At 32.0% G+C, this 21,588-nt stretch overlaps 2 protein-coding genes across 5 annotated transcripts in view; both read right to left on the reverse strand.

The window, feature by feature from the left end:
• The window catches only part of LOC120357071 (transmembrane protease serine 11B-like protein), a 41,041-nt gene extending 20,278 nt beyond the window's left edge, over positions 1 to 20,763 (reverse strand). For 2 of the 3 annotated variants that reach the window (XM_039446522.1, XM_039446517.1), the window contains exons 1-6: positions 20,541 to 20,763; positions 15,154 to 15,303; positions 14,870 to 15,022; positions 14,184 to 14,415; positions 13,936 to 14,034; positions 13,500 to 13,628 (exon numbers count right to left, since the gene is read on the reverse strand). In XM_039446522.1, the coding sequence (XP_039302456.1) occupies positions 13,500 to 13,628; positions 13,936 to 14,034; positions 14,184 to 14,415; positions 14,870 to 15,022; positions 15,154 to 15,198 (658 nt within the window). In that variant the 5' untranslated portion in view covers positions 15,199 to 15,303; positions 20,541 to 20,763. Of the gene's footprint in view, positions 1 to 13,499; positions 13,629 to 13,935; positions 14,035 to 14,183; positions 14,416 to 14,869; positions 15,023 to 15,153; positions 15,518 to 20,540 lie in introns of those variants that run through there. The other variant, XM_039446520.1, reaches the window with a different exon arrangement.
• On the reverse strand, positions 676 to 11,115 carry LOC120357073 (fatty acid synthase-like). 2 transcript variants are annotated; one of them, XM_039446542.1, is made up of 3 exons: positions 11,005 to 11,115; positions 8,377 to 8,524; positions 676 to 1,896 (listed from the first exon to the last, which is right to left on the reverse strand). In XM_039446542.1, exons 2-3 carry the CDS (start codon positions 8,444 to 8,446, stop codon positions 1,439 to 1,441), a joined length of 528 nt encoding a protein of 175 aa, XP_039302476.1. In that variant the 5' UTR covers positions 8,447 to 8,524; positions 11,005 to 11,115; the 3' UTR covers positions 676 to 1,438. The 2 variants fall into 2 exon arrangements, with proteins under 2 accessions (XP_039302476.1, XP_039302485.1); XM_039446551.1 differs by lacking the exon at positions 11,005 to 11,115 and adding an exon at positions 9,699 to 10,465.
• Positions 20,764 to 21,588: the final 825 nt, after the last annotated feature.

The following is a 21,588-nucleotide window of genomic DNA, read 5'->3' on the forward strand; positions in this document are numbered from 1 at the left end:
ATACTACAGGCAATCTCATGCGGAGAGAAAATAAATACTAGGAAATTTGGTTCATATACTCTCGAAACCGCGAAAAAATTAGTTGAAACCTATGGGTGGTATTACATGACAGCCACCGTACATAAACTCTTAATTCATGGAGAGGCCATAATTTCCAATTTTTCGATCCCCATTGGGCATTTATCAGAAGAGGCAAGTGAAGCGCGAAACAAGGAATTTCGAGAATATAGAAGAACACATTCACGTAAAATGGATAGAATAAAAACCAATGAAGACATTTTACATCACCTTTTAATCTCATCTGATCCCGTAATTTCCAATTTAAGACCAAGACACAATGAAAAGAAAAAACAAGATATGTTTCCCGAGACACTAGAAATGTTATTATAAATACATGCTCATCTTCTCTTTCTCTATTACACACGCACGCACGCACGCGCGCGCACACACACACACACACACACACACACACACACACACACACCACCACAAGGAGGGTTTGGAGTCTTTAAATACTGTGGAGTTGACGAACCACGGGGTCCTTATCCTTGTGGTATGCAAACACACACACACACACACACACACACACACACACAAACACGATATGCAAAAACCGACCGTGCAACCTCCTCGTGGTGCATATTGGATAACACTAATGCCGGCGGTAACTGCTCGTTTAAAAAAATTGTTAAAAATTATTGTTTATTGCAATATTGCATACAAAATTTATTTAAATTGTTAAGATACACATTTTTGATCATGAATGCATGATCATTTCGCTTTAGTTGTAGTATTTTGTCCCGACGAGTGCAAAGTCCGCTTTTTCCTATGTTTCGACCCACCGCGACGATAGCAGCATCGTACTCGCCGGCGCGTATTGCGCTCACAGCGTGATGTAATCCGTACATGGACGATGAACAAGCCGTATCCACTGCGTAACTAGGTCCAGTAAAATCAAATAAAGGATCTCAGCTCCTTTGATGCCACTTTTTTGGGAGTTCATCCTAAACAAGCAAATGTTATGGATCCGCAGCTTCGTTTAATGCTCGAAGCAACATATGAATCTATAATTGATGCTGGTATCAATCCTACAACCGTGAGAGGATCGCTTACCGGTGTATTTGTAGGAATATGTAACTCGGAATCGGAAGAATTTGGGATGAGGGACCCAGAGGCCATAAATGGTTTGTATATTATGAAATATAATGCCAAAATATTTTCTCATGATCAGTTTATAATTACTTTTATTTTTCTATCTATAAAAGTCTAGTTAAAGAAACAATTTCTTCAATGAAACATAACTTTTATTTGAGTGTACGTGTAATAATTGTTGTTTATATTTGTATATTTATTATAAATATCTTATGGCATGAGAGAAGATGGCATGATTTGATAAAAATAAATAAAAAAATTTATATTTGTTTGCAGGAGTAGTACTTTACAAATGAGTACGAAAATCTATTCGCGAACATTGCTTTAGCACTTCCCTACATACTGTATGTATGCTGGGAAGTGCTAAAGCAATGTTCATAATATACAAACCATTTATGGCCTCTGGGTCCCTCATCCCAAATTCTTCCGATTCCGAGTTACATATTCCTACAAATACACCGGTACGCGATCCTCTCACGGTTGTAGGATTGATACCAGCATCAATTATAGATTCATATGTTGCTTCGAGCATTAAACGAAGCTGCGGATCCATAACATTTGCTTGTTTAGGATGAACTCCCAAAAAAGTGGCATCAAAGCTGCTGAGATCCTTTATTTTGGCAAATCTTGCTGGTAGCCCGTAAAGGCCCGTTGGCCAACGGCGCTCGTCATCGGTGACCATATCTATTCCTTTCATGAGATTCTCCTTAAACTCTTCGATAGTAGATGACTCGGGTAAACGACCTGGAAAAAGTGTTTATTTGGTTTGTACGTTAAGGCGAGGTCCCACGGTGTGTAGCTCGCCAAGGCTCGCCTTGGCTCGACTAGCCTATACGCGCCGTAAGAACAGGGTGGCTCGAGGGGATAACCACTTCATGTAATCATAGGACAGTGTCCCCAAAATCATTATGAAATCTTTACGAAATCATTTGTAATCAGATAAAATCATATAAAATCATTATAAAATTCTTACGAAATCTTCGTGTGATCATTTTGCAATCAAATGTAATCATGAAATCAGAAATTATAATAAAATCATATAAAATCATCAGAAATCATAACGAAATCATATGAAATCATTAGAAATCATAATGAAATCATATGAAATCACCAGAAATTATAATGAAATCATATGTAATCAGCAGAAATCATTTTGGGCTTTTGTGTAATCAATGGAAATCATGCGTAATCATTATGATTTTAGCACAGTTTATAGCACTTAACAGTCATTGTTTGACAAAGTAGAATCGTAAAAAATAATTTTTTAAAAATTGCTCCAGAAACGTTCCAAACTTCAACCAGCGCATTTATATGGTATTTATATTTATTTATATTTACAAGATTGGTACAGCAAAAAAACTTATTTAATACTTTTAAATTAACAATTTACTAAAAACCAAAGTAAGCTTAATTTTTTTATCACTGTAATATAATGTACCTTATATAGAAATAAAAGAACAAATTGGATTAAAAATATTTTATCTGTTCTGTTCAATCTACTGTTAAATAACGACATAAATTTAAAACGTAATGTGAATTCAGTACCAGACATGATAATCAAATAGAAACTGAATAACGTTTAATTATATAAACTTTATTAAATGGAGACTGACAATGTGCCATCTGTATATTTTTCTCTCATATATACGTATGAGAGAAAAAATATATCGTGACACATTTTCAGTCTCCATTTAATAAATTACACATTTCCACAGTATGATTGTCTGGTAGTACATTTACATTACGCTCCAGACTTAGGTCGTTATCTAACAGCCGATTGAGCAACGCAGATAAAATATTTAGAACAAAAATTTCAAAATTTTATGGCGATTTTCTCCGAATGAACCGATAAAGGAATTTGAATTAAACACCGTAACATACGGCTTAGCGTGCGCTCCATTTTTAGCGATACGTTGCGTTCGATATTTAGCTAGTGGCGCCGGCGAGGAGGTCGGTCAAGCGTCTAAGGTTTTATTAAACGATTTATATGTCGATTTATATCCTTATCGGAGTTGACTGTGAGGCTAAAGCAATTAATTTAATTTCGTAATTAAGAAAACTATTAAATAGCGGTGGATTTATGAGCGAAGGCTCATAAATGGCATTCAAATTGCAAGAAAATTCTGAGTGAATTCGAGAATGCTGATCAAGTTGAAAATTCAACGGTTACAATTAATATGGGCTTAGTTAAGACATTAGGCTTAAATTGGCACCCAGAGCTAGATACATTTCAATTTACATTTTAACCAATAACGAATTCAGTAAAAACAAAACGCAAAATTTTATCAGCAATTTCAAAATTATTCGATTCACAGGCTTAGTTAGTCCAATTTTAATTCGCGCAACATTTATCATGCAAGAGACATAGGCGCCATTCCACAAATTTGGAATGGGATGATCCGTTAACGCACGATTTGCAACAGGCATTGGAATGCTTATGTGGGTGATCTCAAGGAAATCCACACGATTCGGATCCCTCGAAGAGTCATCTCACATTCTAATGCGATTCGATTTTATCTGCATGCATTTTGCGATGCCTCGTTGAAAGCGTACGGAGCATACATCTATTTACAAACAATTGATAACAAAAATAATTATAGTTCAAGATTGTTGTGCTCAAAATCACGAGTAGCGCCAATTAAAAATAAAACCATTACATTGCCGAAGTTAGAGCTATGTGGAGCCATTGTTTTAGCTAGATTATTAAAAAGGGAAGCTCTTAAAATCAATTTTGACGAAATATATGCATGGAGCGATTCCACGGTGGCGTTGGCATGGATCGCCTGCAGTCCATCGCGTCAAAAAATATTTGTATCAAACAGAACAGCCGAAATTCGGTCAACTCTCCCGTCGAATCATTGGCGTTATGTCCGAAGCGAGGACAAACCAGCCGACTTAATATCAAGAGGCACAAGTATGAAAAATCTAATACAAAGTAGATTATGGTGGGAGGGTCCCGATTGGCTAGCGAAGTGTGATGATTGCTCGCAAAATGAGTTACAATCGGTATTGACTGAATTGTCACAATCAGAGATAAATCAAATTGAAGTCGAACAACAGCCAAATTCACGAACAAACTTAAGCGTTAATACTTCAAACAATTTAATTCAAACGTTAATAAATAATTATTTATCGCTCTCCAAGATCGAGCGCATTTTAGCATGGATTTTGCAATTTAGTCAGAATGCAAAATTAAGTAAAGTAAATCGAATTTTCAATTATTTGTCAGTGAACGAAATCGGTAAGGCACATCAATTACTAATTAAAGCTACACAAAGGGCTCATTTTGCCAGTGAGATAGCAGCCGTACAAGCAAAAGGTCATGTTAATGCAACAAGCAAGTTGTCGCAATTTAGTCCATTTCTGGACAAAAAAAGTGTTCTCAGGGCGGGCGGCAGAATTTAAAACACGGTCGCGTCATTTGAGAAAAAACATCCTATTTTGTTGCCTTCAGACAGCAATTTTACACGATTATTAAATAAGCGAGAACATCATAGATTATTACATGCCGGTCCGCAGAATCTATTATACGCTATTCGTGAGAAGTACTGGCCGCTCGGAGAGAGGGGCATCGCTAGAAAGATTGCTCATGGATGTGATTTGTTTTCGAAATAAGCCGGAAACATTATCGCAGATAATGGGACAATTACCCGCAGACCGTGTCACTCCGGGACGCCCGTTTCTCGTAACTGGCGTGGATTTTGCTGGCCCTATCAGAACATTAGTAAATCGCGGACGTGGTAGAAAGACCAATAAGTCGTAAATATCACTGTTTATCTGTCTTGCGACAAAGGTAATACACCTCGAATTAGTTAGCCACCTCAGTTCGGCATTATTTTTTGCTGCACTTAGACGATTTGTGGGTCAGCGGGGTTGCCCTCAACGCTTTTTTAGCGATAACGCGACGAATTTCGTCGGAGCGAAAAATGAGCTCAGCGAGATGCATTTCTTAATTAACGATAAATAAGCGAGAAATAAGCGATAAATTTTTTGTGCCCAATCGCATTTATTGGAAATTTATTCCACCTTCACCACCTCACATGGGTGGGCTGTGGGAGGCAGGAGTCAAATCTTGTAAGTTTCATTTAAAATAATTGGCACCACATTTTTGACCTTTGAAGAATTAAATACAATTTTAATTCAAATAGAAGCATGCTTGAATTCGCGTCCAATTTGCCAACTGCCTTCCACACTTGAAGACCTGCAACCACTTACACCCAGCCATTTTCTCATCGGAGAGCCGTTAACAAGTCTTCCAGACAATGACTTGTCCAGCGTTTAAATCAACCGGCTTGATCGTTGGCAATTATTACAAAAAATTACGCAGGATTTCTGGAAGCGATGGAGTATCGAATATTTAACATCATTACAAGGCAAGGTGAAATGGAGGGTCGAAAAATCTAACTTAGCAATCAATGACGTTGTATTAACACAAGATAATAATTCACTACTGTTAAAATGGAAATTAGGTAGGGTAATTGAAATTCATAAGGGCATAGATGACAAGGTTCGAGTTGTCACATTAAAAACCGCAACCGGAATGTATAAAAGGTCGCTAACTAAATTATGTAATCTTCCAGATTCTGACAGCAACGATGACAATTGTAAAAAAGGTTTTTTGTATTAATTAATTAGCATTAATTGGTGGGCGGGATGTATAACATTTCGCTCATAGAATGAGACTACATTAAAATTAACAAATTTTGACTGTGTCGAAAAATTTGAATAGCATGTAAATACGATTGAAAGAGTAAGAAAAGAATTTTGTGCACGCGTTGATCAGTCGTTGTCGTTGTCCTTGAGAAGCGAACGAGAAAACCTCGACAATATGTACAATTAGCGACAGCAATGTAAGATTGGCCATAGTGTGTGACAAATAAATATATATTAAATTCAATCTTTAATTGACTCGATTTATTTGCAAGACAATTCATTAACAAAATTATTAATTTAAAAGTAAATGAGTTTCTTAGCTCTATCAATCTTGGAAAAAGTGAGAAGTCTAAGGCCAATATTCATAGTCATAAATGATTTTCAATCTTTGATTGAAAGAAAAAAATGTAACAAATTTATGAATAAATCTTCAATTAATTAATCAAAGATTAAAAATTATTTACTACTATAAATATCGATCTAAAAGTATTGCATTGTAAATTCGTATTTTCGTACAAAATATTAGATAAAGTAAAACATCGATACTTTTGACGATGCCAAATTTGCCATATTCTTTTTACTCCAATCTACATCACACTTAGATTATGATTTTAATTATAATTTCTCTTGTGTAAAAAAAATTAAATTAAAATAACTGTATCGATAAAAGTCACTTGTAAGCAAACTACTCCACCATATACCGCGGAAGAAAACACAGCTGTGTAAATGAGATAGAGAGCGACGAAGAAATAATTAAAACCTTGCGTGTCATTTTCGATACTTCCACGATACACCGAGCGTCTTACTGTACTGATCTTCGGCTCTTTTTAAAATCGTGGGGCTAAATTTAAACGTCGATCGGCACCTCTTTAACCAGAAGCAGATATTGATATACTCAAAGAAACAAGTGTTCTGATTCATGGAATATCGGAGGGTTATCAGCTAGAGAGGTCAAAGATCATCTCACAACAAAAAATAATGGAACGGAGAGAGAAGAAGAGAGTTCTCGGTACATAAAATGTATACTTATGCACACGCACATGGAATTAGAAAAAAGGGCGCCGCCAAGCATCAGAGTCAGCATGACAAACAACTGCAAACAGAACTATTTGCCAATTGACGGTGCACGAGCAAACTTCTGCTCGTTGACGATTATTACGAGGTGACTTTATAAGAGAAGCAATATGCAAGAAACTCGAATAACACGGGATAACGAATGGATAAAGTCGTTATTTCATGCAAACGTTTCATTAAACCCTTTTGGAATTTCCGAGGGGGTAACCACTTCATGTAATCGTGGGACAGTCCCCGAAATCATTATGAAATCTTTATGAAATCATTTGTAATTAGATGAAATCATATAAAATAATAATAAAATCCTTACAAATTCCCGTGTAATCATTTTGCAATTAGATGTAATCATAAAATCGGATGAAATCACCAGAAATCGTAATAAAATCATATGAAATCATATGAAATCATGTAATTTGTGGGACAACATTTTAGCTAGTAGTTATCCCCTTGGGGTGGCTCGTTGTCATTCGCGATCCGTGGCTCGGAAAGCATCGTTTTCGAAGATTGTCGGTAAGTGCACGAATCAATGGACTTGTGGACGAGCCAAGTCACTTCGCGCGCTATATATTTATGTGAGAAAAATTTCATACATTTTTATAAATGTTTATTCAAATACTACTAATAAAATATTTACTTATAGTACAAAAATACTTACTCTAAGAAAAAGTAATACTTAAATTAGTGATTCTTGTATTAAATAAATATATATTTATACATTGAATTTATATTTAATTAATACTATTTGAATAAATATTTAATATAATTTAGTAATATTTTCCATATCATATGCGAACCAAGATAGTTTAAAAATTTCCGAACGTTTACTTCCAGTTTTTTTTTTTTTTTTGAAGCCTGAACTTTTTTATGTATTTTTCTATAGGTTGCTAACAAATTATCTTTTTTTTTATTTCCATCACCGAAATGTTTATATTTTCTACTAGTCTTTTCCATGAATCATTCATTGCATTTCGATCTTTGTATAGTGGATGTTTTGGATTCCATAATAAATCTTCTTTTTCATATAATTGCAAAAAATCAATAATTTTCTCATTACACTACTCCATAGTGTATACGATCTATCAATATCGAACAAGATTCGACACGTTTATGCAATGGGGAAATGTGGCCTAACAATGCTGCGCTTGGCTGCGCTTGTTTTTATCTCGTGTCAGCCGCGAACTCTGACTCGTGAACAGCTACCGACAGTCTGTGCATACGACGCGCCACAAGCCAGTCACGATTTATCTCGAACGATAACGGGCCACCATGTTTCCATGGCGCGTTGAGGCTCGCCGAGCCAAAATCTGTTATGGCTCGCTATGGCTCGGCGAGTCTCTACGCGACGTGCGATGCGACCACGGTTGTAGCCTATTTTTTACCAATCGGCTCGCCGAGCTTGTGACGAGCCTAGACGAGCCTTAGCGAGCCACGTGCTGTGGGACCCCGGCTTTACGCTCTCATAGCGATTCGGCAAGTCTTACTATAATCGACAATTACCTGATATTCCCGTAATAGCAATATCACTTTCAGAATATGGTACTTCATTTTCAATCGCGGACTCTCGCATCTTAGGACCGTTGACACTTTCAGACTAAGTAGACATCTTGCTGTAGAAGACTCGAATGGACCTTCTTTTATTCTCGATCTGCAAAAATAGAACCAAACTTTTGTGCAAACAAATTTATTACAAAAAATGATAATTTTTTTAGTATATATTTATTAATAACAATTTATTTATTTAAAACAGAGTTATTTTGGATTTGTACTTTTAGGCTTGAAATTAAAATGTTTATCGGTGTTCATACCTATGATTGCCGTTTTTATTCCTCATTTCATTACTATGTTATCATAACGCGCGACGCTCGGTCTTAGGAACGACACTATATATAGTCTAAGATCGTAAAAAATTTTTGAATGTGCCATTTACTATGTTTAATATTATATATGTATATCTAAAGTATACTTATAAGAGTGTACTTTTATTTAAATTAATACATGTATATAATTTATGGGTAACATTTTTTGTAATTAAATATATTATGAATAATATCTTATAATATTATTAATAGAGGGAATAAAAAGTTAATACTAACGATAAGTATAAAGAAGGTGACTTGATTTTAATTAGAGTCACGCAGTATAAACCGGGAACGAACGTAAAATCAGCAGCAAAGTACAAAGGACCGTATTTAACCATGTACTTATCTTTTAGAAAATTCTTGGTATAAATTTATGCTTACTCTGAGAAAAAAAGATGTTAAGTGAACTATCTGCGTTTAATTGGTTATAAATTGCTTAGTTCAAATATTAAAATATCTGACTCAAATACATTGTAGTAAATCCAATTAATATCTGCAATTTAAGACAATGAAATAATTTGGTTGCCGTGTTTAATTAAATGAACTAAGATCTTGTTTTACTAATCAAATTATATTCAATTAAAATAAGCGGCAACATATTAAACCAATCACATATATAGAATTTATTCAATATAAATATTGTTATGTTAAAGTTTCCTCGTTTAATCCTGTTCGCGACTGCACGTTGCCGAGAGAGAACGTGCGCGAACTTGAGTTTACCGGGCGAGCTCGAGTGAGCGCGAGTGAGACGCGTAATTTCAGTAATACACAGCTTGCCGTTGTCCTGCCGCTGAGCGCGACAGCGTTAGAGTGAGCCGAGAGGAGCGACGAGGATCGACCGCGATCAGCTGCTCCGCGAGCGTGCGAGATTTAAAGGCGCGAGGATTGAGATTTAAAGAAATACTCAATAGGTCCGCTGCACAAAATTAACGAAAGACCTTTATTGTCAAATTGTCTCACCAATATGCATGCCACCACTTGCGTTAATAAATCTGTCTTTGGCCTTCACAAACAAGTTCCGACCAACGTCGGTCAGTAGTCTGTCGATTTTCAATCTCACGGATCGTTGCGGCGTGATTTTAAATGCGATCGTTCTCGGTCGAATCACTCTGAGAGTCTGAGTTAGCGACGAGATCTTCGGCAGAGCGACCGATCGACGGGAACAATTCGGGGGAAAGATCTTTCCGCGGGAAATCGTCTAATTGGCTGACTGGTCTAAGATAACCGTGGCCAGCGTCTTAGGAGAAGAATATCAATATTTTGTCACGATCTTCCCGCCGAGTTGTCCCCGCTGTTAGCGCGTGATAAAGAACGGAGCGACCGAACACTCGACTCCGTATACACAAGCAAATAATAATAGCACCGAAGCTGGTCGAAATAATCAAGTGTACACACAAGAAATAATGAAAGTAACCGCTTGAATTTTGAAACTTAAATCTACAGGAGGACGCAATAAAAATATACAAGATTGTTAACTTTGGTTTGATCGCGAACAAATCCAAATAATCGATTAGTTGCATAGAATAAATATTAGTTGTTTTGACTAAACTATTTCAATCGTATATCTTGTTTATTTATTGCTGCAACTAAATATTTCATTCTATACAACTAAACGATTATTTGATTTAAATAAGGAAGCTGCATGAACACAATAAACTTTATGTTGAATCAATGTCACATAAGTACGATTGATTCAACATTGCAACTTATTCCAAAAGATTATAATTTCATTACTACAACAAGAGAGAGAGAGAGAGAAAGAGTGATAATTCATTTAAATTCAGCAACAAAATTATTTAGTTTTTTCAATTTGGAGATTAATTTGAATTATATACTGTTAAGTTAAATATGCGTTCAATAATTAACAAAATCGTATGATTTAAAACAACAATATAATTTTGTGAAACTGTTTCATTTAATTAATGTTTTTGTTATATTAATCAAATAGTTGTTAATTTGCTAAAACAACAATGTTGAAGAAATTAAATTTTACATTTAAATTTATAATTTAATTTACAATTAAATTTTATAATAAGTTAGATTTAATTAAAAATGATTTGTTTGAATAAAATAAGTGTGTGTAAAATAAACCATATTTGTTACGTACATACATAAAAGAAATATTTAATCGTCTTTGTTTGGGCACTTATACAAAATATAAAGATATTTGTTGAAAATGTGATCATATTTATGTACTTCGTATTTGCGAGATTCTTGAATCTGCTCGTATAATATAATATTAAAAAATTACTGACAAAGTACTTACTTCACAATGCCCGTGCCTCTGAAGACAAGGTTGTAACACTGCACACCGTAATAACCACGCCCGTGATAACACACAGTGCAAATGTGCGGCTTTAGCGCGGGTGCGTTTTTTATACGCTTGTTTATCTTAAATAATGGAGGGGAAAAGAGATAAATTTATTATCTGTTTGTTATTTTTGTCCGATACTTTATTCGAGATTGTCACTCTAAACACGATAAATATGATATGAATATATACTCTGTGTAAAAAGTGTTCGGAATTGTTAAGTAAAACACAAAAAAATTAATTTATTTATCAAAATTTATTTTGTCGCCTTTAAAGTAAGCCCTATCAAGTGCAATACAACTATACCACCGCTTGACCCAATCCTCCATATGTCGTTTGTAGGCTGATTGAGGTGTGACCTTCAGCTCCTTCAGCGAATTTTCTTTTATGGCCTGAATTGACTCAAAACGCCTTCCTCGAAATGGTAATTTTAGCTTCGGGAACAAGAAATAGTCACACGGGGCTACATCAGGTGAGTACGGTCGGTGCTTGGTCGGTAATGACATTCGTTGAGTTTTAGCCAAAAACTCTTGTACAACGTGTATTTCTAGACTAAAGGTGAAAATAAACGTCACTTTTGTGACGCTTCTATAATATAAATTTATTCACACTCTTCAAATTGGCCGAATAAAGCAGGTAAAAATGAGGTGAGAATATGGAGCTATTGTCCAAGAATTATTACGACGAAATATTACATCGTCACAGGGAGTTCATTAATGGTTGTATACACTTTTTACCAGAAGAGCGCGCCTTCACTATGACTACTGACTGCTCCATGTAATTTATATGGAGTGAAGTCGTAAGTCATCTCTTATGAGTATGTCGGTTAGATAACAATAACATCCGTTTCGCAGTAATAATGTAAAAACTGCATACACAACAGCCCAATCTTGTAAAAATATTTTGTCTTTCGTATCAAATCAGCGATACCGTTGTATCGATTTATTCCTATAAGACGTGTACGCTGAATCACAGTGTACGATAAAAGCCTATATGTTTATACGATTGTATGTATGTTATACGACCTGATGTATCAATCGCAAACAAAAAAAAACACATATGATGCTTGAGAGTCATATCTTGCTAAATAAAATCACTTTGCAACGACGTTTATATAACGTTGCATTATGCAATTGTCGCATAAATGTTCGGTAACGTATAAGCAACCAGAAATGTCCCGATTCAATTTTACCTTACATATGCGACGTCATACCATTTCCAACAGTCTTGCGAAACTTGCATACAACATTAGGGAAAAGTTGTATGCACAGATGTAATTCCAAAAATGTTTCTGTAAGGTCACGGCAACCAGAAATGATCCGTTTAATTTACGGTTAATTTACGACGTTTTGTAACGTTAATTTGTAACGTCAATTTAGGCATTAACGACGCGGACAGTATAAATAATCAACGAAGAACATATAGTATTTATTCACCTTAGTTGAGATTTAATTGTAATATTATTACGCAAATACAATTTTGTGATATTTATTACAGTAAATATCAATTTAGGATAAATAAATATTACATGTTATTCGTTGATCGTATTATTACATGCAGTGTACGTCATTAACGTCTTATATTTCTACCTCTGATAAGGTATTATATGCGAAATGTACGATTTTACCTAATAAAAACGTTATAAATTCAATCTTGTAATCACATATATATTACGAATTAAAAATTTTAATAATTTCGTTGTAAATAAATATATATCAATTTTATTACAGAAGAGAGTACAATATTACACCTTCGCCGAGATGTTTAGTATATGTACACAATTATATGAATAACATTATTTACAGTATCCTTTTCGTTTTTCTGTTTATGTGCTTTTTAAGAAAACCAATGTTGCAAGAAGTAATTTAATGAGCGAACAATTTTAGTTTTCGTTTGATCAGCTACTCTGATGATAGATCAGTCGTAACAGTATAATGTTATTCACAGCTTAAGTTTACATTGGAAACACATTTTTTTCTGCGATTGTATATGTACATCTTCTATTTAATTTGTATAAATGCCAAGTTGAATTGTCACCGTGGATCGAATTGGATCAAATATATATATTAGGACTATTGTACATAAAAAATAGGCTCAATCATGTAAAAGCCATAGAAAATCAGCAATTACCATTACTGTAGAAATGAAGATGTCTTATGAAATAAACGGCATATTAACAGAATTACTTTGACTATTTTATTGTTATTTCTATATTTTGTAACAGATGTACTTACGTTTTATTTTGCAAGTATTTACATTGAAATGCGTGTAAGGATGAATTAATAAAAGGATCGAAAAAATGGATATGACAAAAAAGGAATCTTATTTACAAATGACGATAGAATATTTGTCATTTACAACTAATGTTGTTTTGCGTTTTGGGAAAAATAATAAGAGCAATATAAACGGTTATGTGTAACTTTAAATTTTAGTTTCGACATTCTATCTACCTGCTAACGATTCTCTAATTTTTTGATCGATCCAACGACGATAATGCGCTGCACAGACGTAAACTCCAGGTCTATTCGCATTGCCGCAATGTTGACTCCAACTAGTTATCCCGTATAAAGTGAAAGCTCCTAATATAAAAAATAATATGAGTTTTAACAGTATTTTAACAGCATTATGCAAATATTAATTTAACTGAAAATATAATATTTCTTATTTTAAAATTAGAGTTCGCAAGCTTAAATTCTCTTAAGTAAAACAATATAAATAGTAGCACTTTTTCTAGATATGAAAATTTTATAATACTTTCTAAATTTTGCTATTACTTACACGTATATTAATAGTAGATATATTATTATAATTCTAACTCCATATTTTTAAAAAATTTCGTTGTTATAGAATTTTTCATTGTAATTAATCTGATTATTTTAATATTACCGTTGTGATAACGTGTCAGAGATCCCCCAGAATCGCCATCGCAGGTATCGGTACTTTCATCAAGATATCCGGCGCACATCATTCCATCACTAATGGCACCTTCACCATAAACATAACTAGCTCAACAAATTAATTGATCCAACAAAAGTACCCAGCCGTATCGTAAATCTTTTGATTATGCTGTAAAAGAATCTGATGCATGCTACAAGATTCAGTTTAAAATATAATCTCTTTAGAATTTCACTTACTCGTCTTCCTCGTTTCAATGCTGCCGAATCCGCTGATCGTGCAATTCAATCCTGGTGGATATTCGGCATTCTCAGGCGGCAAGCAAATTGGCATCATATCTTTGTCAAGCGGAATGCCGAGGCCTTTAAGTAGAACCAAAGCGATGTCATCGTTCATTCTATGGCCTTTACGAAATTCCACGTGCACGTAATAATCCTCGATGTTGGCTTTCACTTCCGTTCCCTCGTTTATCTGGTAACATCAAACATGATAAAGTGTCGTTTGTTTAGCAAATAAATCGTTAAAGGTGTGCGAACTGTTCGAATTCGAATCGAAATCAATTATAGTTGATTCAATTTGAATTCGTTTTCGAATCTAACAGAGAACGGTTCGATTTCGAATCGCTCGCCTTTTAAGTATTTGTTAATTTATAAAACCTGCGTACACTTTGTCTGTTGTTTATTATAAATTTTCTAACACTTAACACAGCATTTTGCTTATGATTGACATTTCCTTAAAGCAGTATAGATAAATTTTGTCTCCCTTTTTAAGAAAAAATTTTACAACGTATTATTGAAAATATATAATATCTTCAAATTAGCATATAAAGATGTGATTCGAATTCGATTTAATTACACATGATATTTGATTCTCACACCTTTTATAAATGCATTCTTCGCTTTCGTAATGATATCCATTTACTTACATCCGTGTTGTAATCTCCCGCTCGCACAAAATAAGTACCTTTGTTGTAACCTTCAAGACAATGTGCGGCAGCTGTTAACACGTGTACAGGTGATATAATAACAGCGCCGCACCAGTGATTCGATCGACTGTGTCCTCGAACTCGAATACTGGCCTAAATATCATTTATCATCAATGCATATTTGACGCAATATTTATTTCAACATTAAATAAAAGATGATTAGATTACAGTTCTTCATTGATTATCGTGAAAAAATTTAAATTTTCCTTGTACAAGTAATATACCTGCCAGAGATAGATGCCTTTTGGCGCAATGGAACCATGTATCATTTTTGAAATATCTAGTCCCCGTCGTCATCGAAATCTTTGACAATTTGTCGAAAGTAGCTCGTTAATGCTTCGTTCTGTATGTTCCTCATCGTTTATCCAGTATGGCTGCTTAATAAAAAGGAAAATCAAATAAACGAGCAAATTATACAAATGTTCTATTTTGAATGTTGTTACCAGTATTTTTCTGTTATATTATATCAACTTAATTTACAAATACATTTATTTGATGAGCCATACTGTAATTGTTTTATTATTTAGAGTAATTGTAAAAAATTATGGCATTCTAATTTAATATGAATAATGCCTTTCAAAATCGACTTTAAATTCAACTTTAATTTAATCTTAACGCAACTTTTATCATAATTGAATTCATTTTAAATTACAAATATGTTTTTAGACCAATAGTATAACAACACAATGATAGTAAGAAAGCCTTCTTCGGTTGCAGCTAAATCTTATTGCCTATAGAGTCACGCGGTATAAAACGAAAACGAACGTAAAATTACCAGCAAAGTACAAAGGACCGTATTTAACCATGTACCTATCTTTTGAAAGATTCTTGGTATAAATTTATGTCTACACTGAAAAAAAAGTTGTTAACTGAACTAAATGCGTTTAGTTGGTTATAAATTGCTTATAAGCAGTTCTGAGAGCTGTAAGAGCGGGCCGAAAGGATTTCAAAATCCCGCCTCGCAAAGGAGAGGAGAACGTGCGAGCCGGAAAATACTAGGAAAGGAAATATCTCGTCACGATCCCTCGTGTGTCAGGAGCCGGAAGTACCGACGGAAAGGAGGGTAACTGGAATTAACTGCGCACCAGGAGTACAATGGCAGAACCGACTTTATTCACCGGTCGTGTACAGAATTGCTTATAAGCAATTTATAACCAACTAAACGCATTTAGTTCAGTTAACAACTTTTTTGAACTATAGTTCAAATATTAAAATATTTGAGTCAAATACATTGTAGTAAATCCAATTAATATCTGCAATTTGAAACAATGAAATAATTTGGTTGCCGTGTTTAATTAAATAAACTAAGTTCTTGTTTTACTAATCAAATTATAATCAATTAAAATAAGCAGCAATATTAAACCAATCACATATATGAAATTGATTTAATATAAATATTATTATGTTAAAGTTTCCTTGTTTAATCCATATAATTGTTTAGTTGCATAGAATAAATATTAATTGTTTTGACTAAACATTTCAATCTCATATATCTTGTTTATTTATTGCTGCAACTAAATATTTCATTCTATACTAAACAATTATTTTATTTAAATAAGGAAGCTGCATGAACACAATAAACTTTATGTTAAATCAATGTCACATAAGTACGATTGATGCCGTTTATTCCAAAAAATTATAATTTTATTACTACAACAAGAGAGAAAGAGAGAGAGAGACTGATAATTCATTTCATTAAATTCAGCAACAAAATTATTTAGTTGTTTCAATTTTTAGATTAATTTGAATTATATACTGTTAAGTTAAATATGCGTTTAATGATTAACAAAATCGTATAATTTGAAACAATATAATTTTGTGAAACTGTTTTATTTAATTATTGTTTTTGTTATACTAATCAAATAGTTGTAAATTTGATAAAACAACAATGTTGAAGAATTTAAGTTTTATAATTAGTAAGTTAGATTTAATTAAAAATTATTTGTTTAAATAAAATAAGTGTGTGTAAATTAAACCATATTTGTTACGTACATAAAAGAAATATTTAATTGTTTTTGTTCGAGCACGTATACAAAATATATAGATATTCGTTGAAAATGTGATCATATTTATGTACTTCGTATTTGCGAGATTCTTGAATCTGCTCAGCGATGATGTGTTGACCTATCACGTGATCGATTGTTATGAATTCCATCGGAGTATACCGGAATCTCCAAAACGAGCGTTTTACCGTCTCATAAGACAGTCAGTCTGTCTGTAGATCACTTGATAATGAACAGATATAATCGTTCGCACAGTCGTACCCGTATGCGATTCTTGTATTACGCTCCCGAGAGCTAATGAAGGATAAAGTGAGACTTTGTAAGCTATTGTGAGAGTTAAAGCTAACTTTAGTCAAATAAAAATTTTGTTTTCAGTATATTCAAAAGTATTTATTTTGTGTGAAAGTTAGAATATTATAGGTACATCTCCATTAAATTTAAGATATCTTATTGCTAATAAATGTATTTTGTTTTTAATGAATGTAGCCAATTTACCATACACAAAAAGTTGGGAAATTTATGAAATATCAGAGAAAGATAATATTATTATAACTAAATGTTTTCTGTAATATTAATGAATATGTAATAAAAATATCAAATAAAATTTTTTTTATTTATTAATTTGTTGTTTTTTAATAATATTTTATAATACTTTAGTTAATTAATAATATTTAACATTAAAAGAAAATAATGTTAACATTTTTTCTATGTATAGATACATAATTCTTAACATTTATGTATCTTTAATTTTATATTTTAATTTTATCAATATATTGAATAATTACTTTTAAAATATGTAACAGTAACATATTGTTTCATTAAAATTTAACATTACAAATACGTTAATTTAACAAAATTTAATTTTAAATTGTATCAAATGTTTTATTTTGTGTCAAATTTTTACATGATATTTGTGTTAATTTTACGTTTTGATTTTATCAATATATAAAACAACTATTTTCATAAAATATAAAAACATCATACTATTTTACTTAAATTTTACATTATAAATGTATCTAAGTGACACTAAATATGTTTGCAAAATTATGTGATAGTGTTACGTTTTTTGTGTTAATTTATTAATAAATATTTACGCGATTGACTAACATATTTGCCTTATGTAAAATTAACATAAAAATTTGGGTGGACCGTTTGGGACATGCAGAATGTGTTAAATTTAACACAAATTTATTTAAAGAAAGTAGATATTCAGGAAGATGGCTTGTAGATTTTAATAATTGGAATTTAGAAATAGATTTTTGAATTATGATTTTAAATTTTAAGAAAATAAATTAGAAGAGAACATTTTTAGAGAAATAAGTTTGAAGGAATTAAATTACGAGAAAAATAATTTTTAAATAAATTAAATTTAAAGAGAATAATTCTGAGAGGAATAAATTGCGATAAGAATTATACATATTCTAGAAATTAACTTTCAAGAAAATAAATTTCTATTTTAGATAGGTTTCGATGGAACCCTATGATTTTAACTAATTGTAAGATTTAGTCCGCCCGTGATCTTACTAATAATCTACAAGTTGGTGAGTTGCCTATGATGAGCGCCTTACCGATTATTAAGTAAGGTAAAAATGATACTATATTCTTTTACATGTAAATGCAACGTATTGTTTGCTTATATTTCATAACAAATATTATATTGTCTTATTTTTACAAAATATACTTTTACACTGACAAAAGAGTAGTTGGCATCTGTAACTACAATTATATAATTGAATGTTAAAGTTTAATAATTATGGTTAAAAGCTCCATTTTTATATTATTGCTATTACTTAACTAGTAACAATAAAACACAATGTGTTATATTAACAAAAAGGTAGAACACATTGTATGCTATTATTACTTACAGTAATAGTATATATGAAGAGAAGAAAGTACAAAAAATTTTAGATTTATAAAACATTAAATAATCTATTGTAAGTTCTAAAATAGGTTTATTGTGCAAGAAAAATGATATGTTATGTGAAGAAGTTATTGTTGAGCTAAGAACTAAATGAATAATTGTGATTTTTAATAAGAAATTAGATTTTTAATAAGAATTTTAATAAGAAACTAGTACTCTACGGCTGTTATTTTCTTATAATGTTGGATTGATTAAAATTGAACATTTATTGTTAAAAGGCAATTTAGTTTCTAAATAATTTTATGTTTGTTTCTCTTATCTTAGTATAAAATTAGTTTAGTTATACAAAGAGCAGCCAAAGATTTGTTTATTTTAGTTTTTAATTTTGAAATAAATGCAATAAATACGTATAATTATTTTTATTTAATAATCCTTTTAAAACATTTAAATTTTTTACTAAAATTTAAAAAATATATATAAATTTAGCTGTAAAAACTTTGTTAAAAACTAAATGCATCGACAAATGGTACATATATTTACACATATTATGTATCAATATTATCAATATATAAAATTCTTGCATATAACAAAGAACTTAAGTTTTTATTTAATCAAAACGTCAAAACAAAGACTGAACAGGTATTAAAAACTATGATCTTTTGTAATTGTCACCATTTGCCCCCTAAGGTGTCACTATTTGCCCCACATTAGGGGCAAATAGTGACAAATGTAGACTTGAATTTTTATGAAAAATTAACTCTTATACATGACTTATGCAATCTTTAATGAACTTTTTCATATATTTTAAGGTGAAAAATATCTGTTTAGTAAAAAATTATATCTTAAAAACTTAAAATCTGCTTGGAGGAGAAAGAGAAAAAAATCCGTCATTATTTACCCTCCTCTCCCTTACTGTAAAAAAAAAATTGTCAAATTACCGTAGATTGTATTTTCAATATGTTTACTGCATGTTAAATATTGTACACAACTATGTACGTTCATTTTTTCAACCTTATAAACATATATAAGATTTTATATAGATACATAAAACCGTGAAGTGTATAACATAATTACCCTGCAGTGATATACATATTTTCAGTAATTGAAAGTAGCATGATATACGTGACATGGGTCATTAGGGCCAACCTAATTTTGAAACTCTTAAAATGTTAGAAAAATTCTATTTAAATTCACATGTATTTTTTAAGGTCTCTACGAAATTATTTTGTTATGTAGAAAGGAATAAGAGACCAGGTGTACAGATATATGAAAAATAAGAATCATTAGACATGAAAGGCTCGTGTGTACCATTGCAGAATTAAAATCGAGAAGAGACGAACAATCATAGCGGATCTTAGTAATCAGATAATAATTTATATATGATTTTATATACATTTTCTTGTTCTTCGAACAGGGTGCTGTCATTATTAGTTTTAAAACGTAGCCATTAAAGCAGAAAGATTATATATCACATTAAATTGATAATGTATAATATGCTAAGAAGCATCTATTGACCTTTCATAAAATATTGATAATTGTTTGTTTAATTAATTTTAAATTACTATTTTGTTATAAAACTATAACAATATGGGGAATCATCTTAGTGATATATTTGCAAAATTAAATTTGGAAAAAAATTCTTATATTATTATTAAGAAAAATATTTTTATCTGCATTATGTGTAAAACACTTAGAAATAAAATTAATCAAAATAAATGTTTACAAAATTTCTTTAAATTGAACTCACCGTTGCACGTTGCTGTGAATCACTGCCAAAATGAAGGGCCTATCTCCGAAGAGACAAAGAAATTTTTGCTGACCTCTCCTTCGACGTTTAGTACCTTGCCTCGAAATTACGTACTTTTATAGGTATCTGTATGTCAAAAATAATTCAATTGAGTAGGGAAAACAATTATTCCTAAATTATAATGTAAAAACATTGCTGTATAAAATATTACACATTTAGCATGGTAACATTTTAAATAAAGGATAAAACGATTTTTTAAATATATCTCAAACTTAGATTTATCTAAGTTTAACAAATATTATTTAGAGATTTTTTGCAATAAATTCTTTACAGTTTTTCAGGGGGGGGGGGAAGGGAAAATATAGATGCTAGTAAGCATCAAGTATTATTAAATTAATTTTAATTTAATAAAAAGTGTTATTACTAACTCTTATTCGATCATAACTGTGTTATATGACCGAAAGTAACGGCGCGCAGTTTGATTGAGTCTGAGAAAGTATATAAAATCACACGTATATATAAAAGCACTAAGATCTAGCTATGACCGAATAAGCCTTCTTATTTGAATTTGTATGTTAGACACATGTATCGGTCGAATATCTCTCTAACTTAGAGATTTTATTTCGACCAAACTGTTTTATATTAACGTATCATCTTAGCGCAATTATTTAAAATTTTCCTCAATTTGTGATGCTATTATTATACAATATTATAAAAAGATTTTTTAAACTCATCGTTGCACGTTGCTGTGAATTGCTGCCAAAAAGAAGAACTTATCTCCAAAGAGACGAAGAGATTTCTGACCTCTCCTTCGACTTTTGATATCTTTTATAGGTATCTGTATGTTGAAAATGATTCAATTGAGTGGGGGGGAAACAATTAAAGTATGGCCGAAAAACTTCGTCTGTATACGTTGAAGGTCATTTTACAATTACGTAACATGTACACGATACTTTCCCTGCGTTAACTTCGTAAGCGGATGTCACGCGAAGATTGCGAGTAGCGAATAGCTAACAAACAGTTTCTACGACTTGTTACAGCATTGAGG

The sequence above is a fragment of the Solenopsis invicta genome, chromosome 1 (genome assembly GCF_016802725.1).
Source record: "Solenopsis invicta isolate M01_SB chromosome 1, UNIL_Sinv_3.0, whole genome shotgun sequence".
NCBI lineage: Eukaryota > Metazoa > Arthropoda > Insecta > Hymenoptera > Formicidae > Solenopsis > Solenopsis invicta.

Bases quoted from the DNA above. Each gene is read 5' to 3' on its own strand.
- LOC120357073 (XM_039446542.1), bottom strand. From the start codon at position 8,446: ATGCGAGAGTCCGCGATTGAAAATGAAGTACCATATTCTGAAAGTGAT. The intron at 1,897-8,376 runs GTAATTGTCGAT...CACTTTTTCCAG, and splicing joins TGCTATTACGGGAATATCAG to GTCGTTTACCCGAGTCATCT.